General features: G+C 40.9%; 1 protein-coding gene across 1 annotated transcript; it reads left to right on the top strand.

Annotated features, from left to right (window-relative positions):
* The first annotated feature begins 2,465 nt into the window (after positions 1–2,465).
* On the top strand, positions 2,466–14,118 carry LOC103277067 (tripartite motif-containing protein 26-like). Its single transcript, XM_008074502.1, has 7 exons — positions 2,466–2,906; positions 5,210–5,305; positions 5,559–5,789; positions 6,726–6,748; positions 10,509–10,624; positions 12,635–12,667; positions 13,427–14,118. Exons 1-7 carry the CDS (start codon positions 2,466–2,468, stop codon positions 14,116–14,118), a joined length of 1,632 nt encoding a protein of 543 aa, XP_008072693.1.
* The last annotated feature ends 5,238 nt before the right edge of the window (positions 14,119–19,356 follow it).

The following is a 19,356-nucleotide window of genomic DNA, read 5'->3' as shown; positions in this document are numbered from 1 at the left end:
GGGGGTGCGCCAGGAGAGAGAGAAAAACCAGAGGGGCAAGACGGGTCTCTGTGAGGCCCAGGATGACAACCCAAATCAAAATATTAGCTCTGATATCTTGGTGTGGAAATAGCCTACATTCCCAATGGTATTTTGCTTTACAAAGTAATTTTCACTGATTTACTGGATCTTATTTAATCCTTTCCACAGTTCATGGGATGTGGGGGTTATTAGTGATTATCACACTTTAGTGGGGGGCTTCAGGGCTGGAATAAGGTCAGTTGATGCCCTAAGAACAGCCCCACTATAGTGTCCCTGGCCTTCCCATGGTTGAACAAAAGGAGTCTAAGTAACACTCAACATTGTGTCTTACTCCAGGCGACAGAAATAAATGTGATCCCTGAGACACCCTCAGACTAAACTGAAAGTTTAGTCACTCACATGTCAGATAAAACTAATTTTAATAATGTTGATTAAGGTTGAACATAGCAATTACAAAACAAAATAAAAAATAATCTACTAAATTCGAAGGTAAGCAGTGAAATCGTTAAAGGGCATAATAATTGGGGGAACAGAGCCGAGGAGACCCCATTCCCTAAGTGCCTAAAACCATATTTATTTTGTTTAGTGGTTAATCCAGGGTGGGGAGGAAAACTGTGGAAAGAGATAGACTTGAGGTCAGATTCTGTTTTCTAACCACTAAGGGTAGAACTCTTATTCTGCAGTCCTACTTTATTTCCTCTTGTAATAAATGGAAATACCTGTCTGTAAGGGGTGTTGCAAGGATGACAGCGCACAAAGGATAATACTGGCCATAAAGAAAAAACAATTTTTCTCTATCTCTTGACAGAAAAGGAACTTGGAAGTTAAGGTACTTTCCTAAGATGATTTAGGGCAGTATTGCAAATGGCTAGGGATTAGGGATAAGAAAATGTAAGACAACATTTCCATTTTTAAGAATATCAACTGAAACATGTAAATAAATAATTTTAATATGATAGAGTTTTATAACTGGTGCTGTGGGATTAAGTGTAATGCTTAATTTTTGTTTTGCTTCCCCCCATTTTTACTTACATAAGTTTGCATACGGTAAAATTCACCCCTTTAGTGAACAGTACTGAGTTTTGACAAATGTATACAGTCATATAACTACCACCACAGTGAAGACATAGAACTGACCCATCATCCCTGTTGGATTCCATGTGCTTCTCTGTAAAGTCCACCCCAGCCTGGAGAAGCAGTTGATCTGTTTTTCTTCCTTGTTGTTTTTGTCTTTGCAAGACTGTCATGTAATTGAAATAATACAATTTTAGGTTTCTTATTGTGATGTTTCAAAAAATGCTTGAAACATTAAACCATGATAATGAGATTCCTCAAGCAGAGTATGAATAACAGACTTATAGTGTTCCTAGTGGTTTCTGATATCTAATTTTCATGTTCTTAGATGAGTTGTTTTTTTTTTTCTGGAGTAGGAGTCTCACTTTGTCACCCAGGCTGGAGGGCAGTGCCATGTTCCTGGCCACTGCAGCCTCAACCTGCTGGGGTCAGGTGATCCTTCCACCTCAGCCTTCCTAGTAGCTGGAACTACAGGCACACGCCATCACACCTAGCTAATTTTTTGATTTATTGTAGAGATGGGGGGTCTCACCAAGTTGCCCAGGCTGGTCTCGAACCTGTGGGCTCAGGCAGTCCTCTTACCTCGGCCTCCCAAAGTACTGGGATTATAGGTAGGAGCCACCATGACTGATGAGTTTTGTTTTGTTTTGTTTTTGAGTTGGAGTCTCACTCTGTTGCCCAGGCTGGAGGGCAGTGGCCACTGCTGCCTTGACCTGCTGGGTTCAGGCAATCCTTCTGCCTCAACCTTCCAAGTAGCTGGAACTACAGCCACCATGCCTGGCTAATTTTTTGATTTATTGTAGAGATGAGGTATTGCCAAGTTGTCCAGCCCTGGTCTCAAACCGGTGATTCAGGCAATCCTCTCGCCTCGGCCTCCCAAAGTGCTGGGATTATAGGCATGAGCCACCGTGCCTGGCCTCCGATGAGTTTTAAGTTGCAACTCTAAATCTTAGAATTCTTATTCTCTGCTTTTGAATTATTTACAGCAATATTTTGAAAACAAAGTTGATCTACTAAGAGGTAGGCACAAATTCTTTAGACTTTATTGGGAATTTACTTCTCCCAAATCCTCTAAGCTACCTCCTTCTAATTACATATATAAGCACCCTTTGAAATGCTTATAGCAGAGTTAGCTGCTGCTTGAAATTAACATTCATCAAACTTTGCAGGCTAGAACCTATTCTGGCTAGTGCTCTGGTGGGAACTTCAGATTTTGAGAAAAAAGGTGAGAACAGTCTGAACATAAAAACTGTTTTCACATGAGTTTCATATTGATGTTTATTAAACTCACAGGTTCCTTTTTTCCTTCATGTCTTCTTAGAGAGTCCTCACTTTGAGAGAAAACTCTGTGGGACTTGAGTATAGTGATCATGGCTGCTGCCTCCCCTTTGGGAAAACTGGAGGATGAGGTGCTGTGCTCCATCTGCCTTGAATACTTGAGAGACCCAGTTACCATTGACTGCGGTCACGTCTTTTGCTACCACTGTATCATTAAGGTCTGTGAATCTACTATGCGGCCATTGTATTGTTCTCTGTGCAAGACAGCTTTTAAGAAAGAGAATATTCGCCGGGTGTGGCAGATGGCCAGCCTGGTGAAGAACATTTGGAGGATGAAGGTGGATGAGGAAAGACAACCCAGAGAGGAAAGACCACCTGAACAAAGAGCAGAGAAGCTGTGTGGGCGACATCTGGAGAAGCTCCATTACTATTGCAGGGATGATCAGCAGATACTGTGTGTGATATGTCGGGAGTCCCAGGAGCACAGGCACCACGTTGCTGTTCTCTTGGAGAAGGCTGCACGGCCTTATAGGGTAAGAATCCCATTCCACCCCAGCTCTGTCGTGTAGTCAAGAAAGTTCTATGATACCTTCAGGATAAGGTCCAGTGTTTTATACCACTTTATTGAGGTATGATTAACATGTAAAAAGCTGTACATATTCAATATACAAACAAATTGGTGAGTTTGGGGATAAATACACACCTTTTGAAACCATCACCACCATTCAAGGGCATACATATTTCCATCACTTCCTTCCCAAGTTTCCCCCCATCCCCTTATTGTATTATTATTGTGGTAAGAACACTTAACATAAGATCTACTTGTTAGCAAATTTTAGGTATGCAGTACTATATTGTTACCTATAGGCATTACGTTGTATAGTGGCTCTCTGAGAACTGGTTTATCTTGCATTACTAAAACTTTGTACCCGTTGACCATAAATTCTCCATTCCTGTGCCCGCCCCCAACCCCTGGTGACTACAGTTCAACTCTCTGTATGAGTTTGACTATTTTACATTCTTCATATAAGTGAGATCGTGCAGTATGTGTCCAGCTTATCCTCCATGTCCATCCATATCGTCACAGATAGCAGGATTTCTGTTCTTTTTTGAGTTGGAGTCTCACTCTGTCGCCCAGACTGGAGTGCAGTGGCCGCTCCCGGCCACCGCAGCCTCGACCTGCTGGGCTCCGGCCATCCTTCCGCCTCAGCCTTCCAAGTAGCTGGAACCACAGGCGTGCGCTACCACGCCCGGCTAATTTTTTGATTTATTGTAGAGATGAGGGCTCGCCAAGTTGCCCAGGCGGGTCTCAAACCTGCAGACTCAGGCAATCCACTCACCTCAGCCTCTCAAAGCGCTGGGATTACAGGCTGAGCCACCGAGCCCAGCTTGGATTTCTGTTTTTTTAAGGTTGAATAATATATCATTGTGGGTACATACCATATTTTCTTTATCCATTCATCTGTCAATGAACATTTTGGTTATTTCCATATCTTGGCTGTTGTGAATAATGCTGTAAGGAACATAGGAATGCAAGTATCTCCCTGAGATCCTAATTTCACTTCCTTTGGATAAATACCCAGTAGTGGGATTGTTGGACCATATAGTAGTTGTGTTTTTAGTTTTTGAAGAACTTCTATACTGTTTTTATAAAAGTTATATCAGTTTACCGACAGTGTACCAGGGTTCTCATTTCTTTACATCCTCATCAATACTTGTTATCTTTTGCTTTTTTTTTTTTTTTTTGAGTTGGAGTCTCACTCGGTCGCCCAGACTGGATTGCAGTGGCCGCTCCCAGCCACCGCAGCCTCGCCTACTGGGCTCCGGCGATCTTTCCGCCTCAGCCTTCCAAGTAGCTGGAATTACAGGCATGTGCTACCACGCCTGGCTATTTTTTGATTTATTGTAGAGATGAGGTCTCGCTGCCCAGGCGGGTCTCGAACCCGCGGGCTTAGGCAATCCACTCACCTCAGCCTCCCAAAGGCGTGGGATTACAGGCTGAGCCACCGAGCCCGGCTTATCTTTTGCTTTTTTTAAAATAATAGCTTTTCTAACAGGTATGGGATGGCAGTTCAAATTAGCATGGAAGGTTCTTGGTAAAGTGCTATCCTTGAACTGGATAATACAAATGGTTTATTTTCCTATCTTTATAATAGTAACTCTGTCCCATTGCCTTGAGGCATTTGGATCAAGTTGCATCAGCCATACAGAATACTGGCACTCCTGATAGCTCTCTTAGTATATGGTTTCAGATTGTGTGTTCTCTAGCGCATCATTGTAAAAATATTTTTGAGGCTATTGCATCCTGTATAAAATGTCCTATGTAAATTTTCTTTCTGCATTTACTCTTAGGGAAAATATCCTCTGAGATATCAGTATGTTTTGTCTTGTCTGCTAAAGAAAAATTATACAATTCATTGTTTCCCCTTTCTTCTTGGCTGACAGGAATCTTAAAACCAATGTAGTCATTTTTAAAATAATTAGGAGTTGGCATATTTACTTTCCTTTGCTTTTTGTGTTAATTTTCTATTTTATTACTTTTAATTGTATTTTTTAATAAAAGGGACAGTATAAATAAACACTACACCATAAGTCTCAGTAGTTATAATGGTAGTAGATTATTATTTTATCTCGCTTCTTGGAAACTGCTCTAAGCCAACATAGCACTTATTGTTTCTTGTTCATTAACTAGAATGGAAGCTGTTCCACAAGACTGTTATTATACTACATAGGGTTTGATGCTGTCAATTTCACTCTAGAATCACTTTTCATTTTGCTTTTATAATTGGGACCAATTTTATCTCCATCTTGAGACTAACCTTGTTTACTTCTATAGGGTAAAATTCAAAACCATCTGAAACTTCTGAAGGGAGACAGGGATAGGATTCAGAATTTTCAATCTATGGGAGAAGATGAGATTCAGGCTCTGCTGGTAAGAGAAGCCCTGAGTGAATGTTCTGTGTACATGTATGCATGTAGGGGCGAAGTGTTGTGGTATAGGTAGTAGGGGGCATAGAGGTCGGGATAGGAAGGGATATGTTGGGAGGGGGTGTTGATGATTGAGGAGGGGAAAGGTGATTGAAGAGATTCCTGTTCTGAAGTCATTCTCAGAAGATCTTACAAATATGCTGGTGTTTTCTAGCTTCTTAGAAGAAATTGCCTCTCTCTTTCTGCATTTACTGTAGACAAAATTCCAGAATCACAGACAAGACATTGTATCAGTGTTTGAACAGGGCCATCAGTTTTTGAGAGAAAGGAAACAATACCTGTTGGAGCAGCTGGTGGGGCTAGAGCAGGAACTCGCTGAAAGGAGGAACAGCCTTGTCACCAAAGGCTCTGAGGAGGTGGTCCGTCTTGGGACCTTGATCTCTGAGATGGAGAAGAAGGCTTGGTCTCCAACACTTGAACTTTTGCAGGTGAGGAACTAACTAAACTATATCTGAATCCTCTTGGTCCAAGCTGTAACATGGCCTATTTGTAAGTGATTTGGATCAGGAGTCAGGAGAGACAGGGTTTTGTTGTCATTACTGAGTTCTTTAATAAGTTAATCAGCTGTCCAATAGGTTTTAAGCCCCAAATTGCTGTGGGCAGGTGACTGTATGATACACAGACCATACAATGGAATATTAAGATCTGTACACTTATCAATATATCAAATAATAAATTTTTTTAAAGTGTGGTCAAATAGAAGGCCACAAAAATTCTGGAAATGACTAGGGTTTAGTCAGGGAAGGCTTCACAGAAGAGGCTGTTGATGTTGGCCTAGAAGAAAATGTAAATATTTGAATTATCAGAAAGGAAGGGCTGCATGTTCTACTTGGTGGGGGTAGGAGCTTATTGGTTAGAATTAGCTAAATGGATGTGATAATAAACTTGGTATATGTGTGGGCAGGTGTGTGTAGATGCTGAGGAGGATAGGAATAGGACGGTAGGAGGGGGGGCATAGAGTAAAGGGAGCTACTTTTCTAGAAGAATCAGATTAAGTGAGGAGGAAGTTAAAGGAAAGGTGAGATAGGTAACACGTGGCCAACTGAATAGCCTTGTAAGGCAGGCTGAGATTTCAGGCTTAACTTGACAGACAGTAGGAATCTTAATAGAGTATTATCTATAAATCAAGGATGATTTCCTGGAGAGGATAATCTAGAATTCAAATGGAAGACCTGAAGGGGAAGCATTTGTCCTTATAAACTGAAATTACAATAGAGAACAGTTAGACCCAAGCACCTTAGAATAATTCTCTGTTCATTCCTGGTGTGTACCCACATATTCCCCAAAAGTACCACAGTAGAGAATGGTGATGGCTCCTGAGAACCTTACTTCCATAACAGTGTCTGTATTCTCTTCCTTTCCAGGACCCAGGTGACGTAAGAAGCAGGTAAGTGTTGCTTGCTTTTTTTTTTTTTTTTAACCACTTGTGGTATCTGTCTGTCTGTCTGTTTCTGCTTTTTCTTAAACTTTGACAAAGGCTGGAAAGGTGATTATTTAGAGAGAAGAGAGGTCCTTTAGTAAGGTAAATTGAAAGGTATTCTATAGAATAAAGAAGATAATTCTAGAAAAATAATTGCCATGGAATCTAGGATGTCAATAGGCTAAGAGAGAAATGAAATAAGAGGAGATTATAGAATAGTATTAGAGAAAATGTAGAGTCCAAATTTGTTTCTAAAACCCAGTTTATTTTTATTCTTCCCATCCTGACGTGGTTCCCAGATTTCACTCCTGGGCACAGTTTCCTCCATGTTCTGTAGAGACATTTTATCATCAGATTGTCCTTCATGCTCAATTGTGATAGTTTCCTGCATTCTGACTGTCCGTAGGAAGAGGACACTAATATAGGTCATAGGGCTAATGATTTCTCTGACATGGGTCTAAGGAAACACTGAACGTTGACAGTTTTCAAAATTTTACCCACGTGATACACAGAAGCTTTGAACAGAGAAGAAAAGTCAGGCATTTTGGTAATATACAGTTCATCTCCAGAGACACCCAGGACTATTGGTATATACCAAGCATTTACTTTGAGCCAAACACTGGGTAGGCAGGGGGATAATAAGCTGGGTCAGCCAAGCATGGTGGCTTATGCCTGTAATTCCAGCACTTTGGGAGGTGAAGGCGAGAAGATTGCCTGAGACCGCTGATTTGAGACCAGCCTGGACAACATGGCAAGACCTCATCTCTACAATAAATCAAAAATTAGCTGGGCATGATGGTGCACACCTGTAGTTCCAGCTACTTGGAAGGCTGAGGTGGAAGGATCACCTGAACCCAGCAGGTTGAGGCTGCTGTGGCTGTGAGCGTGCCACTGAATTCCCGCCTGGGTAACAGACAGAGACTTCAACTCAAAAACAAACAAACAAAATAAGATGGGTCACCAGATTCTGGTAGAAATTGGACACCCATTAGAGATGGGCAATTATATAAGAAATGAGTATGATACAGAATAGGTAATACTTCTTGCGCTGAAGTATTTTGTCTGATATTAGCAAAGTTATTCCAGCTCTCATCTATTAGTGTTTGCAGGATATTTTCCAGTGCTGTAGCTTGCAACCTTTCTGTGTTGGCTTTTAAAAAATGTGTCTCTTGGCTGGGCAAAGTGGCTCAAGCCTGTAATCCCAGCACTTTGGCAGGCAGAGGCGAGAGGATTGCCTGAGCCCAGGAGTTCGAGACCAGCCTGGGCAGCTTGGTGAGACCTCGTCTCTACAATATATCAAAAACAAATTAGCCAGGCGTGGTAGTGCACCTGTAGTTCCAGCTGCTTGGAAGGCTGAGGTGGAAGGATCATCTGAGCCCAGCAGATTGATGCTGGGGTGGCTGTGAGTGTACCACTGCACTCCAGCATGGGTGACTGAGTAAGACTCCAACTCAAAAATAAATAAATAAATAAATAAATAAATAAATAAAATTTGTCTCTTATAAGCAATATAACATTTTGTTTTGTTTTAAATAAATCCATTCTGATGATTTATTATTGGGGTATTTAGTAATTATCCATAGAAAAATCATCATTTCACTCATATTTTCAAAATAATTTGTGTGGTTGGCTAAGATAATATGCTTAATTTATACATTTTAAAAATATTTCAATATTTTTCATTTTTTATTTTGTGCATTTCTACTTTTACCTCCTCTACTTGCTTGCCCTTTTATTCCCCTTGTTTGTTTGTTTTTTTTGAGTTGGAGTCTCACTCTGTCACCCAGACTGGAGTGCAGTGGCACGCTCATGGCCATCACAACCTTGACCTACTGGGCTCCGGCAATCCTTCCATCTCAGCCTTCCAAGTAGCTGGAACTACAGGCGCACACTACCACGCCCGGCTCATTTTTTATTTTATTGTAGAGACAAGGTCTTGCCAAGTTGCCGGGGTGGGTCTCGAACTTGCAGGCTCAGGCAATCTACTTGCCTCAGCCTCCTAAAGTGCTGGGATTACAGGCTGAGCCACCGAACCCAGCCTATTCCCCTTGTTTTTAATCTTTTATTTATTTTTTTTTTTGAGTTGGAGTCTCGCTGCAGTGGCACGCTGATGGCTACGGCAGCCTCGACCTCGACCCACTGGGCTCAGGCGATCCTTCTGTCTCAGCATTCCAAGTAGTTGGAACTACAGGAATGCACCACCATGCCCAGCTAATTTTTTTGATTTATTGTAGAGATGAAGTATCATCAAGTTGCCCAGGCTGGTCTCAAACCCATGTGCTCAAGCAGTCCTCTCACCTCAGCCTCCCAAAGTGCTGGGATTATAGGCATGAGCCACCATGCCTGGCTTCCCCTTGTTTTTAATAGATTTTTGTTTTTTGTCTATGAGCCTTCTTTTGCTATATACTGTAATATCTAAGATAAGGAAGTCTTGTTATTTCTATTTTCTAGATGTTTCAACTTTTTGAATTTGACTTGCTATTATAAGATTTGTTTAAGAAAGAGGATATTTGGTTGGGCATGGTGACTCAAGCTTATAATCCTAGCACTTTGGAGGCCGAGGTGGGAGGATTGTTCGAGCCCAGGAGTTTGAAACCAGCCTGGACAACATAGTAAAACCTTGTCTCTACAAAAATATAAAAAAATTAGCTGGGCATGATGGAGTGCACTTATAGTCCCAGCTTCTCAGGAGGCTGAGGTGGAAGGATCACCTGAGCCTAGGAGGCTGAGGCTGTGGTGAACTGTGATCGTGTCACTGCACTTCATCCTGGGCAACAGAGTGAGACCTTGACTCAAAAAAAAGGAAAGAGGATATTTGTCAGCGATATACTGGTTTTTTCTAATTGTTTGCTTTTTTTCTTCATAGTTTTAAGATCTTGTGATAAGAAAAAGGTTGTTGTTGTTTTTACCTTTTGGGCTTTTTTGAAACTTTTTATGTTATATGTTGAAAATTTCTGTGGCAGTTCCAAACATTTGAAAAGATGGTGTACTTTGTTTTCTTTTGATAGAGCTCTATGAGGTTTTCCTTAGTAATTGGTTATTTAGTAATGACAGTTATTTTATGACTTCTTGATATATCGTGGACTAAGATAAATTCCTACTAGCAATGAGTTTTTCCTTATTTAAAAAAAATATTCTTACAGGTTTTGTTCTTTATATTTTGATGCTCTTTTTTTGCATGTACCTTTAAGGAGAGTTTTTCTTAATTGTGGATTCTAATCTTTTAAGTAACATAAAATACCTTTTGTTGTTTTATTTAATATTTTTCTGCTTCACATTCAATCCTGTCTGATAATAAGATCAAGATTTCAGATTTCTTTCATTTTGTATTTATCTTATATGCCTCTGCTCCTTTTTAAATTTGTAAAATTTACATTTAAAGCTTTATCTTAAATTTTATTTATCTGGTATACAACCCCAAGTAATTTCTTTAGAAGTTACAGCATTAGTAGAATGTTTCAAAGCCCTTCCAAAACAGAAAAAGGCTTTCTTTCTGTTTTTTAACATCATACATAAATGCTATACTGGTAAGTATTGAATAGTTGGATGGTGCCTTTTCCTCCCTATATATCTTACTCTTTGATGCTGGAATTGACCACTTGGAAGTGTAGCTTTCACTGTCTGCTTCTTTGACCCATTGTTTGTGTGTATGTGCATGTGTATGTGGTGACGGTGGGAATACATATCCTTCTTTCAGTAGTTTCCACTGCGACTCTTCTCTCTCTAGGTATCCCCGGAAGAAGTTTTGGATTGAAAAGCCTATCAGTCCTGCCATCAAAAAGCGAGCAGAAGAATTTTCAGATAAAGTTCTTTCTCTCGAGAAAGGACTCAGAGGATTCCATGGTAAAGAAATGGGCGAAAGAAGAGGTTCTGAGAAAACCTTTTTTTCTCTGTGATACTTCCTTAGGTTTTGACTTTGACCTTGGCTTTCCAGAGTTCCTTGCTCTTGTTAGATCACTTATACCAGGTAGGGACACAGGGAGTGAATCTAAGTAAATCTAAACCAAGGAGTCTTTCCATATGACAGTCTAAACGTGTTCCCTAGACTAAGGTGGAATCATAGTCAGTAGGTTCCAGAGCTGGTAAAAATATTTTAAAATGAGGGAAAAGAATATTGAGTGACTAGGGAAAACAGTATGGCAGATCCTCAAAAAATTAAAAATAGAATTGACATATGACCTGGCAATCTCATTTCTGGGTATATAACTAAAAAAATAAAAAGCAGAATCTCAGCCGGGCTCGGGTAGCTCAGCCTGTAATCCTGCGCTTTGGGAGGCTGAGTTGAGTGGATTGTCTGAGCCTGTGGGTTCAAGACCCGCCTGGGCAACTTGGTGAGACCTCATCTCTACAATAAATCAAAAAATTAGCCGGGCGTGGTAGTGCACGTCTGTAGTTCCAGCTACTTGGAAGGCTGAGGCGGAAGGATCCGCTGGAGTCCAGCAGGTCGAGGCTGCGGTGGCTGGGAGCGGCCACTGCACTCCAGTCTGGGTGACAGAGTGAGACTCCAACTCAAAAAAAAAACAAAAAAAAACGGCAGAATCACAAGAGATCCTGTACATCTGTGTTTACAGCAGCATTATTCACAATAGCTTGTGGTGGAAGAAATCCAAATGTCCATCAATGGATGTTAAACAAAATGTGTTATATACATATAACAGAATATTATTCAGCCTAAAAAATGAAGGAAATTCTGACACATGCTACAACCTGAATGACTCTTTTGAGGATATTAGGTTAAGTGAAATAAGCCACTCACAAAAAGATAAGTACTGTATGATTCCACTTATATTAGGTATCTGAAATAGTCTAATTCATAGAAATAGAAAGTAGAATGGTGATTGCCAGAGGTTGTGGGAGGGGGAGATGAGGAGTTGCTAGTAAATGGGTATAGAGTTTCAGTTTTGTTGTATGGAAAAGTTCTGGAAATGCTTGCACAACAATGTACGTATACTTAACACTGCTGAACTATACACTTTAAAACAGTAAAGATTTAGCCGGACGTGTTAGTGCGCGCCTGTAGTTCTAGCCACTTGGAAGGCTGAGGCCGAAGGATCGCTGGACCCCAGCAGGCGAGGCTGCAGTGGCCAGGAGCGGCCACTGCACTCCAGTCTGGGTGCCAGAGTGAGACTCCAACTCAAAAAAACAAACAAAAGAACCCAGTAAAGATGGTAAATTTTGTGTTAGGTGTTATCACAATTAAAATTTTGTTTAAAAATATTTGGAGAATTAATCTCAAAGAAGTACCTATGAGAATGGAGAGAAATAGTGTGATTTAGGACCAAGTGTTTAGGACTTAAAGAACAGAGAATATGTCCCAAGGTACTATTTAATGAAGCACCAGGTGCTTCTGGTAAATGTTGGTATGAAGAAAAGTTGGTGAATGGATACAAACATACAGTTGTATAAAAGTTTTAATGTTTTATAGCAGACTAGAGTGATGTAGTTAGTAACAATATAAAAGGGTATTTCAGACTAGCTAAAAAAGAGTTCTTGAGTTGCCAATACATGGAAATGATAAATACTCAAGGTTATGGATACCCAAATAGCCCAACTTGATCATTACACATTCCATGCTTGTAACAAATACATATACATCATAAATATGTAAAACATGTATCAATAAAAGAAAACAAGGTAAATCTAAGCAGGCTTCTTCAGAAAAGAAATATTACCATGGATACCTGAAAGAACTGCTGTAGACTAAACAACTTGGGTGACTCCTGCATTAATTTCTCTATTTTACTTGAGCTTTTATGGTGCCCTGTCACCTTTTAAAGTTGTATTAGGCAATAGTAAAATAATTTGACCTAGAAAAGTGTGATATCAGGATCACTTTTTCTTTTTTCATTCTAGGAAAATTGATGAGGGATCTGGAATATAAGACAAGTGAGTATCTGGAGGGGGTGGAACACTGATGTTTGCCTCAGACAAAGCAAACTCCATTCATAATTGTAGTTTCCCTGTGAAGCTCCTTTACTTATGGATTAGCTCTTTAAACAGTCAGGTCTTTGTGGTGGTTAATGTATTTAAATTCTTTATCCTGACTCTTCAGATTTCAAAAGCATGAACCTTTTGGGGAAAGTTTTCCACAGCTGTAACGATCCCAGTCCCTTGCTTTTTCTTCTTACAAATATTATCATGCTGCCTGTGCCCTTACATTTTCTCCCTGCATTCTCTCAATCAATTTTCTTTTTCTTTCTTTTTTTTTTTTTTGAGTTAGAGTCTCACTCTGTTGCCCAGACTGGAGTCCAGTGGCACACTCCCGACCACCACAGCCTCAACCTGCTGGGCTCTGGCGATCCTTCTGCCCTAGTCTTCCAAGTAGCCAGAACTACAGGCGTGCAGTGCCATGGCCAGCTAATTTTTTTTTTTGTAGAGACGAGGTCTCGCCTAGTTGCCCGGGTGGGTCTCGAACTCGTGGGCTCAGGCAATTCACTCCCCTCGGCCTCCCAAAGTGCTGGGATTACAGACTGAGCCCGGCCAATTTTCTATCTAATAATAGTGTGAACATAAAACTGAATGCAATCTCTGTCCTGGTCCCGAAAGTGAGTATCCCACCATTGTCAGTAAAGTCCCAGAGCCTATGGGAAAACTCTTCTTTGATATCTTTTATGATGTCACATCTTTATCTTTTTTTCTCCACAGTGAAGATCATCATGAATTCTCAGACAGCCAATAACTGCCTTTCAGTGTCTCCAGATGGGAAGAGTATTATGTTCACTGGTTTGTGGATAAACAAATGCCAGCATGGTCAGCGATTCGATCCTGAGCCTGGTGTGCTGGGCAGTAAAGGCTTCACCTGGGGCAAAGTGTATTGGGAAGTGAAAGTGGATAGGATCTGGTGGGGAGCAGAGGAGGAAGAAGAGGCAGTGAAATGCAGGAGTAGAGCGAGAGGTGTGTTTGGCAGTAGTTATCTTGGTGAGTTCATAGGTATCACTGATGGCTACAGTTCTCCTGGATATAGAAATGAGAGTGAAGAGTTGGAGGAAGAATGGTCTCAGGAAAATGGAATCCTGCCAAAATTCTGCCTTGTAGGTGTAGCAAGAGAGTCAGTTGTGAGAAGAGGATTTCTCATCTTCACCCCTGAGGAGGGATTCTGGACTCTGCAGCTGTCTTCAGCTGGGGTTTCTGTATGTACTAGCCCTGAGCCTTTCCAGGTCCTGTCTTACTGTCCAAGGCAGATCGGGGTTGCTTTGGATTATGATGGAGGAAAGATAACCTTTACTGATGTTAGAACTCAAGAGTTTATCTATGAATTCTCATCTTCCTTTACTGGGAGAATTTTTCCTTTCCTGTGGCTTAATTGCATGAGATCCATACTTACTCTAAAACCCTGAGAAGTAGACTTCATGGGCACAGCTCTAGGTTTTTTCATCTATCCCTTATTATTCTACATCATTCTGAACTTTCTACCTCAGCTTAGACTGTCCTGCAAGTTTTCAATCTCATTAGCTGATTGGGGTCATATGGAAGAGTCGAGAGTCTCTTGTCCTCTCTGCTTTGTATCTAAAATGGGAATGAGAAGTTTGATCTGCTTTATCTACAGTGGAAATATTGAAATGTCTTCAAAGTATTTATTATAATGTGTGCTATGAGTCTTTTTCTTCTCTTGCCTTTGATTTGGTTTGGTATTTCTCTGCCACTGAGACAGAAGTAGGGGAAGGAATGCTGTGTCATGGAACACAGCATTCCTCTGTACAACCTCTGTACAAATAATTGGTTACAACATTCATATGGATTTCTTTTTTTTTTTTTTGAGTTGGAGTCTCACTCTGTTGCCCAGACTGGAGTACAGTGGCCGCTCCCGGCCACCGCAGCCTCGACCTGCTGGGCCCCGGCGATCCTTCCGCCTCAGCCTTCCAGGTAGCCGGAATTACAGGCATGTGCTACCACGCCCGGCTGATTTTTTAGATTTATTGTAGAGATGAGGTCTCGCTGCCCAGGCGGGTCTCGAACCCGCGGGCTCAGGCAATCCACTCACCTCAGCCTCCCAAAGGCACGAGATTACAGGCTGAGCCACCGAGCCCGGCTTCATATGGATTTCTACAGGGCCTTTCCTGTCACAAAATTTCTTGTGCCATTCTTCTCAGCATCTGGGAAAACAGTAAATATTTTGATGCAATTAATGCCTGATCAAACATTTGATCTTTATACATTTTGATATTTTATATATCTAGGGTGGGAATTGGTTTATTTGTTTATACTATGTTGTTATATTTTTTACAATATGAAGAGGGAGGGAGTTTTTGGAAATCACTTGGTCCTGAAGTCTTAAGTCAGCTGTGTTTTGACAGGTAGAAATAGATATTTAACTTAGATAGTAGTCCTAGCTATAAGCAGCAGAAAACAAATCTAGCTAATTTTAGCAGAAGGAAAAGTTGTTAAACAGTACTGGGGCATTAGAGTGCAAAGAGAAAGGGATAACTATGTCTGCCTACATGCAAATTCTGGAGACATTCTCTACCATGTTGCCTGAAAAAGCCAGAATAGGAATCAGTGTGGGAGCTGCAGCAAGAAGGAGGGGGAAATAGAGGAATCACGAAAACTTGAGGCAATTCCAGAATTGTCAGTAAATAAACCAGACACATCACACATGAGTACCAGCCAGTGTACTTGGGCTCAAGAGATGTGGGGAAATCTGCTCTGATAGTTTGGTTGTGTAAGAATGTTTTGTTGAAACATATGACCAAATGATACAGGATTTCCACATCTTATATCTAAATCCATCAGTGCAAGCAAGTAGGAGTAGATTGCCAGCTTTGTATACTCAGTTCTTCGACAGTGACAGACCAACTTACAATCAGATGTCTTCATATGACAGATAGCCAAGGGTTTTAACTAGTATATTCTGTTTTATCTCAGTCCGTGTTTAGCACCTTACAGGACCCTAGGAAACTGATTTTAAGGATTAAGGATGTAGAAGATATTCCAATGATTTTGGTTAGAAATGTGAAACAAAATATGAGTGAGTAGTTGTAGAACAGAGTCAGAATTTAGCAAGACAGTAGTGAAACTCTTCCCTTTAGACTCTTTTGCAAAGTCAAAGATTTACATTAATCAGATAATTATTAGATAAATAGAAAAACATCAGCAGCAAAAATGAGCTTAAGAAAACAAGCATGTCTGGTTCTGGCTCCACGGTTAGCAACAGGAATGAAAAATTATTACCTATTTAAAAGTGTCAGCATTCCAATTTTCAAAAAACCTAAATATCATTTTATTTATGTTTTATATATGTTGTGAAGAATTTAGATTTTATATTGGTTTGCAGGAGATTCCTGCAGAAAAATTGTTCTGTGTATTTGTGTTTGAAAAGAAAACAATACTATTTTCTTCTTTGCAGTGGAAGTTATAAAATATGTGCAAATAAAATACTTAACTGTGTACATCATGGTGAGTTTAGTTAATAACAATGTATTACACACTTTAAAAATTGCTAGCCGGGCTCGGTGGCTCCAATCCTGTGCCTTTGGGAGGCTGAGGTGAGTGGATTGCCTAAACCCGTGGGTTCAAGACCCGCCTGGGCAACTTGGCGAGACCTCATCTCTACAATAAATTAAAAAAACCCCCAAAATTAGCCAGGCATGGTAGTGCGCACCTGTAGTTCCAGCAACTCGGAAGGCTGAGGTGGAAGGATCGCCGGAGCCCAGCAGGTCGAGGCTGGGGTGGCCGGGAGCGGCCACTGCACTCCAGTCTGGGCGACAGAGTGAGACTCAACTCAAAAAAAAAAAAAGAAAAAAACTCCAGCTCCAAACTATGCGAAAATAGCAACATACAAATTAATCAAATTGTTAAATGAAAAATCACAAAAATCTTTTAAAACTTGTTTATAGCCAACCAGTTCCTTGTAGTATGTGATGTGGGTGCATTTCAATATGCTTGACTTGGTGTAGGGTCAGTGTGGGAGTGGCAAGAGTCTCACAAAATGTCCTTGCACCAGAGCTGAGGGTGCTCAGCAAAGGCAGCTGCATCTGGGGACAGTCAAGGAGGTCTTCCAGTGGAGGCGATGTTTGCGTTCAGCCTTAAAGAGGGAGAAGTGGCCTCATGGTGGTGGAGGTAGGAGATGTGTGAGGAAAGGTACAGAGAAAGGAAAGCACATGGAGAATTTAGGGAAAAGGTAGGATATTTGAAATGCAAGATATTTTGGACTTAGCATGTGGAGAACAGAAGACGGGCTAGGATGATACTGAAAAGGTCGACCAAATCTTATGTACCAGGCCTGGACTTTAGCCTAAGGACAGTCAGGAGCTGTGGAAACGTTTTAAGAAGAGGGTGGTCGGTGGCTCAGTCTGTAATCCCGCGCCTTTGGGAGGCTGAGGTGAGTGGATTGCCTGAGCCCGCGGGTTCGAGACCCACCTGGGCAGTGAAACCTCATCTCTATAATAAATCAAAAAATCAGCCGGTCGTGGTAGCGCAGGCCTGTAATTCCGGCTACTCGGAAGGCTGAGGCGGAAGGCTGAGGCGGAAGGATCGCCGGAGCCCAGCAGGTTGAGGCTGCGGGGGCTGGGAGCGGCCACTGCACTCCAGTCTGGGCAACAGAGTGAGACTCCAACTCAAAAAAAAAAAAAATTGCCAAGAGAGCAGATATTAAGTGTTCTCACCACAAAAATGATAAGTATATGAGGTAATGCATATTTTGAATAGCTTGATTTAGCCATTCCGCAATGTATACATACTTCAAAACATCATGTTGTACACCATATATATATGCAAGTTTTGCTTGTCAAAAGTACTTTAACATAATCATCATAAAGAGAATGGAACATTTCACTTGTTAATGTGACAGTAATAAAATTTCAATAAAAAATGTTGACATTTTTGTCATGATTCCTACCTGTCACATACTAAAATGTTGAACCATCATATTTTCTACCAAACTAATTGTAGACCAGACTTGGTGGCTTAGCCTGTAATCCCAGCACTTTGGGAGGGTGAGGTGAGTGGATTGCTTGAGCCCGTGGGTTCGAGACCAGCCTACACAACTTGATGAGTCTCTACAATAAATTAAAAAATTAGCTGGGCTTGGTAGCACATGCTTATAGTTCTGGCTACTTGGAAGGCTGAGGCAGAAGGATCGCCAGAGCCCAGCAGGTCAATGCTGGGGTGGCCATGAGTGTGCCACAACACTCCAGCCTAGGCAATGGAGTGAGACTCCAACTCAAAAAACCAAAAAAACTAATTGTAGCACATCTCTCTCTGGAGTTGTTGAAACCATTTAATGACTAAGAAGTAGCATTCTCCTTTATATTCTAATTAGTTTATGCATAATGCTTGGGGAAAGATGGCTCTCCATTAAAAAAACAGGATGAGTCATTTCTATGGCTTTTATTTATTTTTAATTTAAAAAATTTTTTTGCTTTGGAAAAATATTTTAATGATTTCATAAGATTGTACCATATGAATGAATTGTATTTTATTTAACCGGTATCTATTGTTGGATAGTTAGGTTGTTTATAGTTTAGAAATTGTGTTTTTAAAAATAAGAACTCAGGTGTACTTTTCTATTTTTGCCTTATATAATTTGTAAAAAAAGGAAGTACAATAATAATGGGTAACTCCCCCATTTCCTTTAGCTTCCAATGATTAAGCCCATAATGCTAACCTATGAGTTGTGCCAGTGATGAGTTTAGCAATAGACATGTGACCCAATCCTCACCAATGAGTATGGAGAGCGATTCTGGGGACAATGTCCTACTTTAAAAGAGATACACCAGGAAGAGAGACTTTCTGCTATTTCTATGACTTTTAAAGCTCAAATATATACTATTCTAAATCTTGGGCCAGGTGTGGTGGCTCACACCTATGATCCCAGCACTTTGGGAGTAAAAGGTGAGAGAATTGCCTGAACCCAGGGTTCAAGATCCGCCTGGGCAACAAACATGGCAAAACCTTGACTCTACAATAAATAAAAAAATTAGTCAGTCATGGTGGCATGTGCCTGTGGTCCTAGCTACTTGGAAGGCTGAGGTGGAAGGATTGCCTGAGCCTAGCAGGTCGAGGCTGTAGTGGCCATGTTTGCGCCACTGAGTGACAGAGTGAGACTCTGACTCAAAAATAAATAAATCTTGTGCTTTACTGTCAAACCAAATTTTAGCTTTATGGGTGTTTCCATTTTAGTACATATAAAGTGTGATAAGGGGGGACTCACAGAATTTCTGGTGGGCCAGAAGCTAGTTTTTTAATCGTGTATTGAGAACAGTGTTCACAGTCATGTCTCCTTTTAAGACAGTTGCCTCAGCCACTGCTGGTGCTACTTGGCTTAAGAACACCAGTGATAAAGACACCGACACTGCTGCCAGAACCACTTTCCCTGCTGTCTTTAGAAACTAGGTGTTGCTGCTGTTGTCATATTTGTGATAGTTCCTTCACAGACCTGAGTTCTTCATGTAATTATTTTTTGAATCAAAATGTATCATAAGTGCTTCTAATTGCCGGAGTATATAGGGAGCCTGCATGTGCCCAGCAACAGGAAATTTGGACATTGTGTTTTCAGCTTCTGTAATAAGAGGTGGTCTCATCAAGACTCATGTAGTGAAGCATTCTCAAGTCATGGGAGCTGATGACAATTGACTAAA

The sequence above is a fragment of the Carlito syrichta genome, unplaced genomic scaffold, assembly GCF_000164805.1.
Source record: "Carlito syrichta isolate Samal-C Ts95f unplaced genomic scaffold, Tarsius_syrichta-2.0.1 Scaffold316474, whole genome shotgun sequence".
Classification (NCBI taxonomy): Eukaryota; Metazoa; Chordata; class Mammalia; order Primates; family Tarsiidae; genus Carlito; species Carlito syrichta.
This window is presented reverse-complemented; position numbering and strand designations above follow the sequence as displayed.